This window comes from Pristis pectinata, chromosome 8 (genome assembly GCF_009764475.1).
Source record: "Pristis pectinata isolate sPriPec2 chromosome 8, sPriPec2.1.pri, whole genome shotgun sequence".
NCBI classification, from domain to species: domain Eukaryota; kingdom Metazoa; phylum Chordata; class Chondrichthyes; order Rhinopristiformes; family Pristidae; genus Pristis; species Pristis pectinata.
Window position 1 is genome coordinate 72036820 of NC_067412.1, and position 15587 is coordinate 72052406.

The window sequence follows — 15587 nt, forward strand, 5'->3', positions numbered from 1 at the left end:
GAAGTTATAATAACCTGGGATTAATTTGTTCAGCAGACATTAGTCTCTATCACACAAACTGTAGTGTGACCAGAGCTCCCAACCAACTGCAAATACCAGCACTCTCCATCCCCTGAACATGGCTTCATTGCTACCACAGCCTATCTGCCATTGAAACACCAACGTTTGATTCAGCCATACCTTTGTCACTTCGAGAACTAACTATTCTGATAATTCTCTATCGGGGCTCTCATTGTCTAACCTCTCCAGGCACCAGCTCCCAAAAATCTGCTGGCTATGCCCCATCCCACACCAATGCATGCTCACAAATCAATCTCTTCCAAACCAAAAGGCTGCAGATGCTAGAAATCAGAAATAAAATAGAAAATGCTGGAAGAACTCTATCCCTATAAAGAGTTAACATTTCAGGTCTCAATGGGAAATGTTAACTCTGTTTCTCTTTCCACAGACGTCACCTGGCCTGCTGAGTATTTCTAGGACTTCACCTTTTTAGTTCACTCTTTTCCATGACTGGCCTACATTGTCTCTTGTTTATGCATTATTCCATATTTAAAATACCTGTCCATTAAACCCTTCTTAGCCTTTCCACTCTCCAGCTTTAACCTCCTTCAGCTCTCTGATCATCTGAATTCTGCCATTTGTGAACCTCCACCCTCCCTTTTCAGCTCCATTAGTGAATTTATCTTCATCCACCCAGATCCAAGGCTCTGAAATTCCCTCCTAAACACAACTGCCCCTCCACCTCCCCCTTCCTTTTTAAAGTACCACCCTAAACCTGCCACCCTTTGACTCACCATTTATTTTTGGCAGATTACCTCTTTTAAATGCTATTGGATTTTTTTTGTGTGTTAAAGATACCACATAAATACAAATTGGTGTAAAGGTGATGCTGGTGCAGTGAAGAGATTCTGAGGGAGAATTTTGCTTTGTCAATCAAGGACATTCAGTTTACTCATATGACATGAGCGAGCAGAAAGCCACAGCAAATATTTCTGCTTCTGCAGCCAAAAACACTGAGTTTACGAACTGCAGCTTCTCTACTGACCAGGAATTATACCTGGCTTTTCAGAGACTACACGTTTACATCTCATGAATTTTCCCCATTGAGTCAGCAGGAAGAGTGACCTTCGATGTGTTATTTATATGTAATCAGTCTAAAAGGATTAGAAAGGTTACAACATTTTTCCTGCCCCTTCCAGATGCTGGAAACATTTTCCCATTTTCCATCTAAAAATAGAAACAGCAGACAGAAATGAAAACAACTGAGGAATTGTTTGTAAAACTATGTGAATGCTCTATCAACACAGAGGCAAATCTACGCAGTAGTGTAGCAGGTGATAGTGAATGATATATTCCAACATTTGTATGAATGAAAATGTGACATCAACAATGAACTTTAAGAAACTATGTTTATTTAAGAAATATTCCACTCTTTCTAATCAAAAATGATTGCCTTTTTTGTATCATCAAGGAATAGTCTGGCATCAGGGAACTTTCAGTTGCCTGTTGTTGCTGAAGGTGCTGGTTTACAGTTCTGGCCGGTACCACACACAGTCATAACTTTATCATGGGAAATGCTCAGTGAACGTGGGTGTAAACTCCTACCTTTGAAAATAGGCCTTTAGGTAGGTATCAAAATAATGTTGTCAAGAGTAAATGAAAGTAGATGGGATTTTCCTCTTTGGACCAACAGCTTTGGCTAAGTTGAGTCAGAGGTCATTGGAAATGGAAAATCAACTCCCCCTTGCGTTCCTGCTGCCAAAATGAAGCTACTCATGCAAAACAGAAAATCTCAGTGGCGTGGGCAAGGAAATTTAAAGTGGTAGAAGTTTTCAATTCACCATTTCCCAGCAAAAATTGTAATCATGGTCCTGGACTTCACAGTTAAATATTAGAGTCAGAATGGAGAAAGTTCCTAATTGCCTCTCTCACCCCCACCACTTTCCCCATTCACCATACAAGCACATTATAACTTCACCACTGCTTTGTCGGTTCACCTTCCCTAGGGTGGCCTTGTGACATGGCATAACAAGGTCAGGTGGGAAGAGCATCCACTGTGGGACCCGCACCTGCACCTTTTGATAGTGGAAAAGAATTCTGACCAACGTATTCACACCAATGTGTTGATCAGTTCCTTATTCAATGCCAAATTCTTCTTTAGTGACAGGTTTTGTAGTTTTGCAGACTTAATATTCTTCCCTGAAAGTTTCCTATATGCCAACAGCTTCTTTTCTCAGCTACTCAATAGACAAAGCCTTCTACTCTAGCAAAAACCAACTGTAATTATCCACATTGCCCATTTTTGTTTTGTTCAATGCCTATTAAAAACCTTTATAAAACACTGATGAATCTTTATAAAACACTGGTTTCAACTTGTACCCAATTCTGGGTGCCCCATTTAGAAAAGATTAAATACTTTGGAGAGGTGAAGAAGAGACTGAATAAAATGATTCCAACAATGAGGGACTGAGTTATAAGGGACAATGAGAGAAACTGAATTTGTTCTCCTTGGAACAGAGAAGGTTGCAAAGAAATCTGATAGAGGTGTTTAAATTTGTGAAGGGTATATACAGAGTAGGTAGAGAAAAAACTATATCCATTGGCAAAGGGGTCAAGGATGGGGACATTGAATGAAGGGCACTGGCAAAAGAACCACGAGGAAAGATTTCTGTACACAGTGATTGCTTAGGGTCTGAAATGCCCTCTCAGGGATAATTGTGGAGGCAGATCTAATCGTTAACATTTACAAGGGTGCTGGATAAGCATCTGAAAGGAAAGAATTTTCAGGGGAGACACAAGAGACTGAAGATGTTGGATTCTGGAGCAACAGGGTTGCTGATGCAGAGTTTTGATTGAAACATCGACAATACCTTTCCTCCCATAGATGCTGCTCAACCCGCTGAGTTCCTCCAGCAGATTGTTTGTTTCTCAAGAATTTTCAAGGCTTTGGGAGAAGGGTGGTGAATGGGACTAACTGGATTACTCTTTCATTGGGCAGTTTGGATATGAGGTAAATGACTTCCATCCATCCATTAACCATTCTGTGATTTTTGTGATTTCACTGATTCCTCTGAAGCTTTAAGAATCTTGTTGCCAACATCACTGCAGTTAAGGTTGTCAGGTCTGGTTGTTTGTGTTCATGGTGTCCTAAAACACATAAAGGTGGATAAATCCCCAGGGCTTGACCTTGTTATCCTAGGTCAACAAACAATTTGCTGGAACAACTCTGCAGGTCAAGCAGCATCTGTGGAGGGATCGAAACCCTGCATCAGTTGTGCTTCCATGCTGTATAATTCTATGATATTATTTCATCATAAATTTTTTTCAGTGGTTTGCAAACATGATTGCATTCTATTTAAATGCACTTGGGTCAATGCCTGTGTTAAAAATATTTATAGAAAAGGAATAAAGGAACTTTTAAGGAACACCCAATTAATATGAAAATATTATTCTAAATCATCTATCAGATACTGAGATCAAAACATCAAAGTCAGAATAGAGATCATCTACTTTACAACTCTTTAGGGATTTCAAAGTGCTGTGCTCCTTGTTTTGGTGTGACTGTCCATCAACAGCCATTCTCCTGATGTCAGACTTCTAATTTCAGTCAAAAGAAGATCAGAAGTGCAATGCTGAAGATGTGGCCATTTCAAGTGCATCTGATGCTGTGCAGTGGTCAGGTACATTAATATGGATCAGCGTGAGAAAAGCCCAATCCACTTTTGCATTGGGCAAAATGATGGCCTGTGAGATCTACTCTGAGTAAAAATTAATATTTGTGTGACTGGTGACAAAAAGTATGAGTGCTAATTTGTCCAGTTTCTAGTCACCGTTACAATTGATTCTATTTTTAATATTTGTTTAAAGTGACCGTATCTGTGATAAACCATATTTTATAAATCCATCACATTATGAGCAGTTTGAGCTCCATATGTGGGTGGCCAGGAGCTCAGGCTGTTTTCCATACAGTTTTGCTTTATCCTCACCACTCAATATAGCCTGCCACGAGCTTTTCTACACAAGACAGCAATAGGAAGGATGTGCTTGCAGAAACACATTCTCTGGAATTCCCCATCTCTGATCCTAACCCAACACAAGGCCCTGACTCTATGTCCCAAAGAAATCAATGCTAAGCCTTGACTCCTGTCCTTTGACTGTTCACTTGCTCTCCCCTTCAAGCAGCCAGATCTATTCCCATTTCTGGACTTAACAAGGTCTCTTCTTTGTACATTCTGTAATGGTGCAGCAAATGACGGGATGTCATAAAGGTTATTCAGCAGCAACTAACTCCTTGGGCCTCAGGCACTACTGAACTTTGCTGCTGTGGACCCATCTTCAGTTTTTGGAATGCCTCTCCCTGGGCCAATAAACTCTAGACCCATGTCTGGAACAGCAATTTTCATTCCTTAAACTGCAATATCACTCATATCTGATTTGTAACAATGCAATATTTACATGTGATATCATTATAACACTGAACAAAATAAATAATTCTCAATTATTTTTGAATTAAATGAAACCTAACCTCAATGCTACAGAAGCATACAAAAATTTTCCTGCATAAAGGAAAAATTGAATATTGGGATGGCAGATCTGGCTCATTGGAATTCTAGGTTGGAGGAACTCAATTTAGAGTCCTATCATGTGCTTAGTTTATGTTGGTCCAATTATCTAACTATGCACAAGCAATTTTGTAAATTGGTCAACAGGTAATATCAAGACGACTTCTCTTACATTCTTGGTCTAATACAAGTCAATACCTTTTATAAAATTAAATTTCACTAACAAATCAAATATTGATTTTCAGCATGTTATCAAAGAAATAACAATTTTGCAGATTTATATACTCAATAATTGTGAGGATGTTTCAGTGTTGGCCTCAATATCACATCACAACCCAGAAATTTGTACAAGAAAACAGAAGCTCACGCAAGGGAATATTTCTCTTTATTATTTCCCGATTGCATCTTAGGTGGTCCTTCAATGTGTCAGCTTCTTTGACCCAAGACATCATGAAGTTTGCTAAGTCTATAAGGCATTATTTTGTTTTGGATTAATAAGCACAATATTTACTCTGGCAAATATTTTTGCTTCTCTGGGATACAGATTAGGTGGCATTTGTTTCACTAACAAACTAAATATGAATTATTTTAGCAATTTTAGGCACTTTACCAGAAAACAATGTATTATGATTGCAAAAATGGTATTTGAAAACAATAGCTTTGCTTATCTGGTGCCAGTTTTAAATCCATATGGAGGAAGCTGGAACAATGGGACCACTGTAAATCATGTCTCCTGTCCCTCAAAAACACTTGCAGGTGCAAATGCTTACCCTTCCACATTGTGTGCTATACATAAATTGTTATTATTCTGAATCTGCCAATTTGTAAGCATTTTCCTGAGCTTGGCCCAAATATATCTCCAACACAAATATCTCTTACGTGGCCTGCATCCAGAAGCCAGGGCTGAAAGCCAGCCAGGCTAGGCTGCACTGAAAACTACTGTTGGGAGGTCTTTGGGGTGATGTCTGAACTCAGTTGCCAGAAAGTCCTCCAGACCTATAGATCAAATAGGTTCCATTTGAGGGGGAGAAAAAGCTCTTTACCTTTTCAATCTTCCTTAGTTTTACGGTATGTCCTTCTGATCAACATGGGTTAAACATAAATAGCTTCTTTAGCAACCTCTGACTGTAAACCCAGCTAACATTCTGTGCTTGTGGTAGGGAATACTGGTATAACAGAAGGGGAATGTGAATCTGGTGTCATATTCTTCTTTTTAGACTCACTTGCTGGAAAAATAGGAATAATACACTGGAGCCTGATTATAGAAGAAGAATTGCTTGAGCAAAGTGTCAAAAGACTGTTGTAAAAAAAATAGTGCTTTTGGAAAAGCAGAAAATTCATATCAGAGGACAGTCTTATGCCATACTCACTAGGAACAGGTTTTTGTAATTGTCGATCATTTTTTGGATCACCCCAATGACAGCTGAGCTTTCCTCAACTTCAACTGCCTGCATACTGTAGTCTTTGTCAGAAACATTCTCTCTGTGCAGCAGATTTGGGCCAAAGATAGTGGCCAGATTGGGGACTGTCATTTTGTTTCCGGTCACCTAAAAAATCAGAAACAGAAGCAATCACTATTCTTCAACCGCGCAGTTTACTGAAAGGTTGTTCCACATGAACAAGCTGGATGACCTATAATGGGCAGTGAAGCCCACAATTTATTGATGTACATTTCTGATTGGTGAAATTCATGTCTGACTGCAGACATGTACATGGTTGGATCTATACTGTTTGCAAGGTTTTTGCTACATTGTCTTTTCCCACATCGGTATTTACAAAGGAAACAGACTTTATAATTGGAGAACTCAGCAAAGGGGAAAGTGAAATTCTAGTGCAAATCTACACAATAAAAAATGAGATACTCAATGCCCTAGCGGGCTTAAAAGTGGATAGATGCTAAGGGCCGAATAAAAGTTATCCCAGGCTGTTATGGGAGGCAAGAGAAGAGATTTCTGCGGCTCTGGCTAAGATCTTTTAATCTTCACTGGCCACAAGTGAGGTACTAGATGACTAGTGGATGGTAAATGTAGCCCCTCTTTTCAAGATGGACAGCAGGGAAAAGTCTGGTAATTACAGACCTGTGAGCCTAACATCATTGGTAGGAAAATTATTGGAAAGAATTCTAAAGGACAAGATTAATGATCACTTGGAAAGGCAGGGTCTAATCAGAGATAACCAGAATTGCTTTGTCAAGGGCAGTTCTGGTCTGACCAAACTGATTGAAGTTTTTGAGGAGGTAACAAAGTATATTGATGAGTCAGGGAAGTAGATGTGGTTTACGTGGACTTTATAAGACCTAATAAGGTCTTTGACATGGTCCCACATGGGAGACTAGTTCAAAAGGAATCCAGGGCATGTTGGCAGATTGGATACAAAATAGTTTTAGCAATAGAAGACAGAGGGTAATGGTAGAGGGCTACTTTTGTGCTTGGATGCCTGTAACTAGTGGTGTTCCAGAGGGATCAGTGCTGGGACCCTTGCTGCTTGTAATACACATAATGAGTTTGGATGTCGATATTGGATGCATGATCAGTAAGTTTGCAGAAGATTGGTGGAGTTGTTGGCAGTGCGAAGGGTGGACTTAGGCTTCAGGGTGATATCAAATGGGCTGGGAAATGGCAGATGGAGTTTAATCCTGAGAAATGTTACATGATGCATTTTGGGAGAAATAATGAGGCTAGGACATACTCCATGAATACTTAGGTCCTAGGGAGTATTGAGAAACAGGGGAACCTCAGTGTGTAAATACAAAAATACTTGAAGGTGGCAGCGCAGGTAGAAAACATGGTTAAGAGGGCATTTGGGATAGTGGAATTCATTAGTTAGGGCAAGGAATGGAAGAGCAGGGAGGATATTCTCCAGTTTTATAAAACATTGGTCAGACAGCTGGAGTACTGTATGCAGTTCTGGTCATCACACTATAGAAAAGCTTTGATAGTGCAGAGGAAGTTCACCAGGATGTTGCCTAGGATAGAGGCTTTTTAGTTATGAGGAGGGACCGAAGAGGATAGGCCTGTTTTTCCTGGAGTGGAGAAAATTAAGAAGTATTTAAAATTATGAGGGTATAAATAGGGTTGACTGCAGAAAACATTTCGCCTTATCAGAGATGAATCAGAGGACATAGATTTAGGGTAAGGGGTAAGAGATTTGCAGGGGATCAGAGTGACCTCTTTTACCCAACGAGTGGTGAGTAGAGAAAGGTTGAGCAGGTTAGAACTTTATTCATTGGAGCATGAGGGAATAAGGGGTGATCTTATGAAGGGGTTTAAAATCATGAGGAACATAGATACGGTCAATGTGCACAGTCTTTTTCCCAGGGTTGGGGAATCAAGTACTGGACGGCATAGGTTTAGAGTGAGAGGGGAGAGATTTAACAGGAACCTGAGAGACAACATTTTCACCCAGAGGGTGGTCACTATATGGAATGAGCTGCCAGAGGAAGTGGTTGAGGCAGGTACATTAACAACATTTAAAAGGCACTTGTACATGGATAGGAAAGGTTTAGAGGGTTATGGGCCAGTCATGGGGAAGTGGGACTAGCTTAGATGGGCGTCTTGGTCAGCATGGACCAGTTGGACCGAAGGGCCTGTTTCTGTGTGTATGACTCTATGAGTACCTGGACTGCAATGCCCGAAAGAATGCTGGAAGAAGAAATGTGTCAGCATTTAAGAAGTGTTGAGACAAGCATTTGAATCGTCTAAGCATGGAAGGCTACAGTCCAATTGCTGAGGGATGAGATTAATACAGATGGGTGCCCACTGGTCGGCATGGAATTAGTGGGCTGAATGGCCTGTTTCCATGCTGTATGACTCTATCACTCGATCTTAGAACATCACAAGACAAAAGGGCCAAATGTTGGCTCCACTCATCACATGGATCTTAAAAATTATTCCAGCTTTACTCTTGACTGTCAACCTGGAAATAAATTCCATCTTTTGATCATGCTTTATTTGGATAACTTCCTGATATCAACTCCAAATTTATCTTTTACCAATTGTGGTGGTAGTGGCACAAATTAATTTGTAGTAGTGATAATGCTGTGTCTTCACACTACTTCAGCTGCCTTGCTAACTACATTCCTTGCTTCTCTTCAGCCCTGTTACCTTCAAGCTGTGCATCAGGTTTCTGTTTAAATCACTTTTTCTTGCTCCTTCAGATAATTCTCTCCTCTTGCCCTTAAACCATAATAACAGTTCTGCTGTTGTTTAACCATCTGTCACTCCATCTGCCCAGGCAAGATCTATTAAATTAAAGTCATCCAGCACTTCAGGATAATTTTGGAGACCAAATTTAATCCCCATCTCCTTTTCTCATTGGGAACTCCCTAAATGCCTCTGTCCTATACATTCCTCTGTAATCTCTATAAATTCAAACAGTTCATGCAGTGTTCTGTTACCTGGACTGAGATGATCTATTCTGCTGCCTTTTTTGCTCCATGCTTCTGCTTACAAACACCAATTCATCCATCCAATGTCCTTTTCTTTAAATGTTAATGAGGTTCAGTGTTGAATTAGAAATCAAAATGCTGGGAGTGAACATGTTTGATTCCATATGACATTTGTGTCTGAAAAATTTAATTAGAATCAAAGATTCTGCTGATACCCTTAGCAATACTGGCAAATCCGGGAATGAGGTGTGGAAATTGAGGAAGAGGGACTTGGGAGTGGGGAAGTGGTGCAGATTTTTGGAACTTGGGCAACCTCAACTCCCATGTGCATACAGGCATAAACAGGATTAATATGCACCCATTTGACATTTCCAGGTACGATACCAGCAGTGTTACTCAAGGAATATCAAAATCCTCTTGCATAGTGAGTTATCTTCAGTTGACTATTAGGTTAGTATGCATGGCAGCCAATACTCTGCCAAACAAAGTTCAATAGACATCAAGAAGATGAATGAGCAGTTAATCTGCTTTCAGTAGTAATAGCTGAGAGAAGGATGTTGGCCAGGACACTGAGAGCTGGCTGCTGGATTTTATTTTTTCTGAGCAAACAATGTTGAAATTAATGTCATTATTACCTCTTGTCCATCTTCACCAACAGAGTCATGGGCATGGCTGGCAACCTTTGACAGCAACTCAAGCAATCGGAACAGAGTGTCACAGTTACACGGGGGCAACAGATAAATCAGCAGCTGGAGGGTGGAGAACTGTTTCTTCTGATTCATTGCTGCAGCAGACAAAACAAGGAGAAATCATGGTTTTGTGGTGTTGGAGAATTTGTTGTTGACATCCTATTAATCAAACAAGGAATTGCAAATTTGGATGTACTTTAAATTCCTCTGAAAACAAACCTCAATGTCATTAATTTATTCTCCAGGTTGCTGCTTGGATCTAATGAAATTCCCATCTGTGATTTAATTGTTTTTTTTTGCAAGGGATAGGCAAAATGGTGAATGCACATTTATCACTGTGGGATGTTAGCAGCATATGTCCCCATTTTGGGCATATACCCCCAGGTCAGATACAACGTGGCTTAGGTGCAGACTGCAATTTTCTATTCTACTATTCCATCAAGCATTCCAGCTAGGAATTAACATTGACTGGGTTGGCTATAAGAAATGATCAGTTATTCAATTACATTTCCAGGAAAAATATCTACTAAAGTTTATTAAGTCCTAAAAAGGAAGAATGCATGAAATTGAAAAAACAGAGAATTCTGAAATCAGTCATAAAGTCAGCAGCACCTGAAGAGCGAGTTAATTTGGGGCTGGATTTTCTGTCGCCCTTGGACTATGCTATTCCTCTCTGTGTGGTCCTGAGCACAGTCTTCCTCTACAAGCTTGACTCCCAGCTGATCAGTGAGGACCAGTTCACTGCAGCATAGCACAGATCTGACTGCATTCCTTCTATCCCAGCTGCTATGCCTCTCTAAGCATAGACCTCGTTAAACATCTCTTTCATTTGTTTCCAATAAAACAATCAGTTTCATCATCTTTTGACCGTTTTAAGATGACTTTGACACCAACAATTTTCATTATTATTGTTGGCTTTGATATTCATTAGCCTCCAAGGTTTCTCCATATATATATACTTCTTTGTCAAAACCAATACAGGCCCTCTTTGGGTAATGAATGTGTTCCGTATTTACAGATTTTGTCCATAAGTCAGAAAACACACAAAAATGATTTGATATGGTAACCATACCTCCACGGTATTGTAATAAATGACATCAAAAGCAGACAAGACTGATAAGAAAGAAAAACAATTACTAAGAGTTGAGAGAAAAGAAACTAGTTCTGCCATCTGTAGGAATGAAAGCTTGTACGTACATTGGATTTTTGAATTTAATAATATTATGGGAGTTTGCTCATGTGTGGGGATATCCATAAGCCAGATGTTTGTAACCTGGCAATGGTCTGCATTTTGTTACAGGTATCTTTATGAAAAGCCTTCTTTTTAAGTTAAAAGTATGATGCATTCTATTCCTGATGCCAAATAATATAATTCCTTCCAATCCAATGCAAGGGTTTATCTAATCCAATATTCAGTATGTTAAATCCTACATTTGGGGTTCATGATACAACTCATTGACCCTTCTTCAGAAGGTGCTGAGCCTCAAGGTTTAAATTATTTGTAACACTGACCTGTTTCTGGCCATGCTCCAAATCCTATGGAGTCACTGGGCAAAGTTGAGGAAGCAATCATGCTAGATTGACGTTTAAATTTTAGGGATTTTTGCTCTTAACAACAGAATCACAAACTGGCCAGTAAACAGGGAGGAGGATGGAACCAGGTAGAGAGGAGGCAGGAGGAGGGGAGGGTGGAGGCAGAGACAGAGGCTGGAAGGTGAAAGGTGCAGACAGAAGAATGTACAGATGCTGGAATCTGACAAGTAAGGAAGGTGAAGTGGAACCAGATAAGGGAAGGGTGATGGGAAGATGGGACCAGTGTGGAGAGAAGATAGGAGACCCAGTGAGTTAAGCATGTGGGTGGATACACAGATGAAACCCGGAGGGGGAGGGGAATGAAACTGGGTACTGTAAGGGCTGGGTGGGTCAATGGAAAAAAGGGGGGGGTGGGGGTGAGAGAACCTGGGTGGATCAGAAGGAGAGAGAAAGGAGCACAGGGGGTGCAGATTACCTGAAACTGGAAAAATCAATGTTCATACCATTGTGCTGTAAACTACCCAGGTGGGATATGAGGTGTTGTTCTTCGGGTTTGCGTTCAGCCTCACCCTGGCAGTGGAGAAGGCCAAGGACTGACAGGTCAGTGTGGGAATGGGAAGGGGGGCTGAAATGGCACGAGACTGGGAGCTTAGGATGGCTGTTGTGGACAGAGCGCATGTGCTCCACAAAACGGTTGTGTTGTCTGTGTCTTGCTTTGCTGATATAGAGGAAGCCACATCGGGAGCACTGAATGCAGTAGATGAGGTTGGATGAAGTGCGCATGAATCTTTGCCTGACCTGGAAGGGCTGTTTAGGTCCCTGGATGGAGGTGACGGAGGCAGTGTAGGGACGAGTGTTGTACCTCCTTCGATTGCAGGGGAGGGGAGGGGGATGAGGAGGGTTGGGGAACATATTTCCTTATACTGCTCATCCATACTTCCTTATCCTGCTCATGATGAGGATTCCACCATTCTTCTTGCAGCCATCTGTTCAGGCTGCCTAAGCCTTTGGTTCATGCAGTGCCTGGGGATGGGGAGGGCTGGATGGGGAGGGATGAGTGAACCGGGAAATCACGGAGGGAGTGGTCCTTGCAGAAAGCAGAAAATGTGTGTGGAAGGGGAGATGTGACCAGTATTGGGATCTCATTGCAGCTGGCGGAAATGACGAAGGATGATGTACTGGATGATGTACTGGATGAGGTGGTGGGTAGGGTGAAAGGTTAGGACCAAGGAAACTCCATCTCTATTCTCTCTGGGGGCAGGGAATGTGAGAGCAGAAGTCCGGGACCCTGGAAAGGGGTCACATTGGCCAGAAACCTAACTGGTCCAGTCACAATAGAGGCTGGGTGTTCTGCAGCAAGTGGCTCACTTTTTTACTCCTCCATGACGTTTCATCTGTCTGCAAGGTATTTCACAACTGTGTTGGAATTCTCTCTGCTTATTAAGTGTAGCACCAACAACAGTCAAGAAGCTTGGCACTATCTTGGCTAAAACAGTCTATTTGATTGCTAACTTCTTTAGCACCTAAAACATTTGCTTCCTCTAGCACTAGCGCACTGTGGCTACAGTGTGCACCATCTGGACAAAACACTGTGGTAACTCACATGACTTCTCTGACAGCACATTCCAATTTAGAAAGCCAATGGCGGAATGCCCGTGGGAATCCCATCATCTCTAAGTCACACACCATCCTGACCTGGAAATACATCACTGTTCCTTCATCGTAACTGAGCTGAAACCCTGAAATGCCTTCCTAATAAACTACTGAAGTCCTCCACAGGACTGCTTTGCTTCAAGAAGCTGATTCACACAATCTTCTAAACACCAATTAGGGATAGAAAATGATTGACAGCTTTGCTTGCAACACCCCATTTCATGAGAGTGTAAACAAAATCAGATGGTGAGTGGGTCTGTACTTACACATGGTATTGATAAAGGCTGTGTAGAGTTCTCTGGTAAGAAGTGGATCTGGCATATCCCGCAGGAATTCCTTCAGTAAAGCTGCTACATCATGGACACTGTGTTCTTCATCCAAGATCACTTCCAGACCTTGATCAAATTCATCTCGCAGCTGAAATACATAAACGTGCAGCTGCCTCACTAGGTTAAGCATTTGTCCTTTTGTTTCAATATCATGGCACGATTTCTTCAAAAGATCTTCTGCCTCAAAAAAAAGCAGTTTTGAATTCTAATGGTTAGATTTCTGTATTGCATAATATTTGGATTCTATTGTGATTCAATTTAAAAGAAACTCTGGATGCTTTCTTTCACATCTACTCTCCATTATTGATAGCAATGGTAAGCATTCCAAAACAAAGTTCAAGTGATATCCGTTCCTGCAAATTATCACCAGGTGTTTGCAGGAAACTGTCAAAACTGGAATGACAACCAAACCAAGTCCTACCTTCATCCAATGTTCCATTCAAGACTAACAGGACAGGATAACAAACTGGAGCTCTGGTTAACTTGCCCTCTCACTAATTTGTCCATGGCACAGCTGAATTAACGAATTAAGCGAAGACCAGGTTTGTATCATCGTCATACCAATGTAGTTTCTTCCTTTCACAGTGGTTGCATTTCATTCTGAGTCAGTTTCTTTCATCTTTGACCACAGAACTCCTTTGTTCTGCATCATATCTACTATTTTTTACAAAGCAGAAGTAAACCTGTGGTGGATTATTATGATTCACCACACATTTGCAACACTGTAGAGAACTTTATTTAAATGATCCAGATAGTAAAGGTTTTGCCTTATTCTGATCCACGTTATTTAATTATATTTAGATTCTGCTACTGTTGAGATGAACCACCCACATATCATGAATGCATTCGTATGCATTTAATTTTACAATATGTGTGTGTTTAACATGCTTCTTTAAAATGGGCAACACTTAAAATCTTACTTCCATGTCTTGCTCATGATGAGGATTCCACCATTCTTCCTGTAGCCATCTGTTCAGGCTGCCTAAGCATTTGGTTCATGCAAGCACCATAAACTACAGTATGATGAAGACATTATGATGCTGTCTGGATGATATCCAATTATTTGCTTCCAGATTCCACAGTTAAACATTGCCTGACTAATGGACTATAAGTTGTGCATCAAAAACTGTGCCTTGTCCACTCACCCAGAAACAGAGCCACAAGAAGTATTGCTAATCTGTGACTAATAAATAAATATCTTATCTTACAAAAACAGTGAAATTTGAGCTCTTCATTCCTGAAAATGTTGTCTGTCTGGTAACATTGCACAATTACACAAGACTCTAGCTGGTGTAGAAAAGGTTAATCTGGAAAATTATTTCAAAGTAAAATCCCAAAAGAAGTTATGGAACCACAGGATCAAATTAGTAACAAAACAAATTCAGGAAATTTCACTGCATGCAATATTAATCGAGGCATGGAGTGAATTTTTCGATTGAACTGAAAATTCTGGAATTGTTTAACATCCACCTAGCAGGGGTTAAACTTTCAAATGTCCCAGGTGGATGAGCTAAAATGGGCTAAATGGATTACTTCAACTACTTTGTGATCTGAACAGAAGTCTTTTCTCTTCATGTGGTAAATAGGGTAGAAGTGTTGAACCCTCGTAGCATCTATGCTCTGGACTCTTTAGCACTCCATCACTTGGTGGAAATTCTGTTGTGTCTTAAGCTGGTTTCTTTCAACAGAGAAAGTGATGAATGTGTTAACCCCAGTAAATAAATCACTTGCCTCTTGCTTAATTATTAAATATCCTCATCATTCATGGCTCTCTTGTGATACCTGCACATCAGCGCAGTCTCCAATTTTCCCTTTTATTTATGTGCAAAAATTACATGGGTAACCTGGGATCATACAGGATCATTTAAAGTAAAAGAATCTGTTCTAAACAGAAAGCCAGCTTATGTTATCTGGCATCCATTTCAATTCAATAGGCTTTGTAGATATTACTTAATTTTACCTGTCGGACTCTTTTTTTAGAACTTCCAACTCGGAAAATACCAACTGTCTGAAGACCTGAAAAATAAGTGAGTATCTTTCAAAAAGAGCAACACTCATGACAAGTTACCAGAATCTAATATTTATTATGACCATCAGAAATAATAAACTGCTTCCTTCTCTTCACTTCTGTAGGATGGCTGGTAGCCAACAAAGACACTAGCCCAGAAATTCAGGAAAACAGCATTTTTATTTCAACTATGTGTGAGTGATTATTTCCAGACTGAATGTGATTGCAACTATTTGTACATTGAAACATGCCACGGTTGAAATCCGACATGGCACTTCTGATCAAAATCTCAATTTCTCTGTCATAAAGTCATAGAGCGATACAACACAGAAAGAAGACGTTTGGCCCAGAGTCCACACCGACCCATTTACACTAATCCTACATTAATCCCAGTTTTTTATTCTCCTCCAGTTTCTACCACTCACC

The 15587-nt window shown here is 40.5% G+C and overlaps 1 protein-coding gene across 1 annotated transcript in view; it reads right to left on the minus strand.

The window, feature by feature from the left end:
* Positions 1–15587, minus strand: part of LOC127573806 (rho GTPase-activating protein 6-like) — a 76145-nt gene that overhangs the window by 13294 nt on the left and 47264 nt on the right. The window contains exons 6-9 of the mRNA XM_052022312.1: positions 15114–15169; positions 13091–13241; positions 9585–9733; positions 5933–6109 (exon numbers count right to left, since the gene is read on the minus strand). Coding sequence (XP_051878272.1) covers positions 5933–6109; positions 9585–9733; positions 13091–13241; positions 15114–15169 — 533 coding nt within the window. The remainder of the gene's footprint in view (positions 1–5932; positions 6110–9584; positions 9734–13090; positions 13242–15113; positions 15170–15587) is intronic.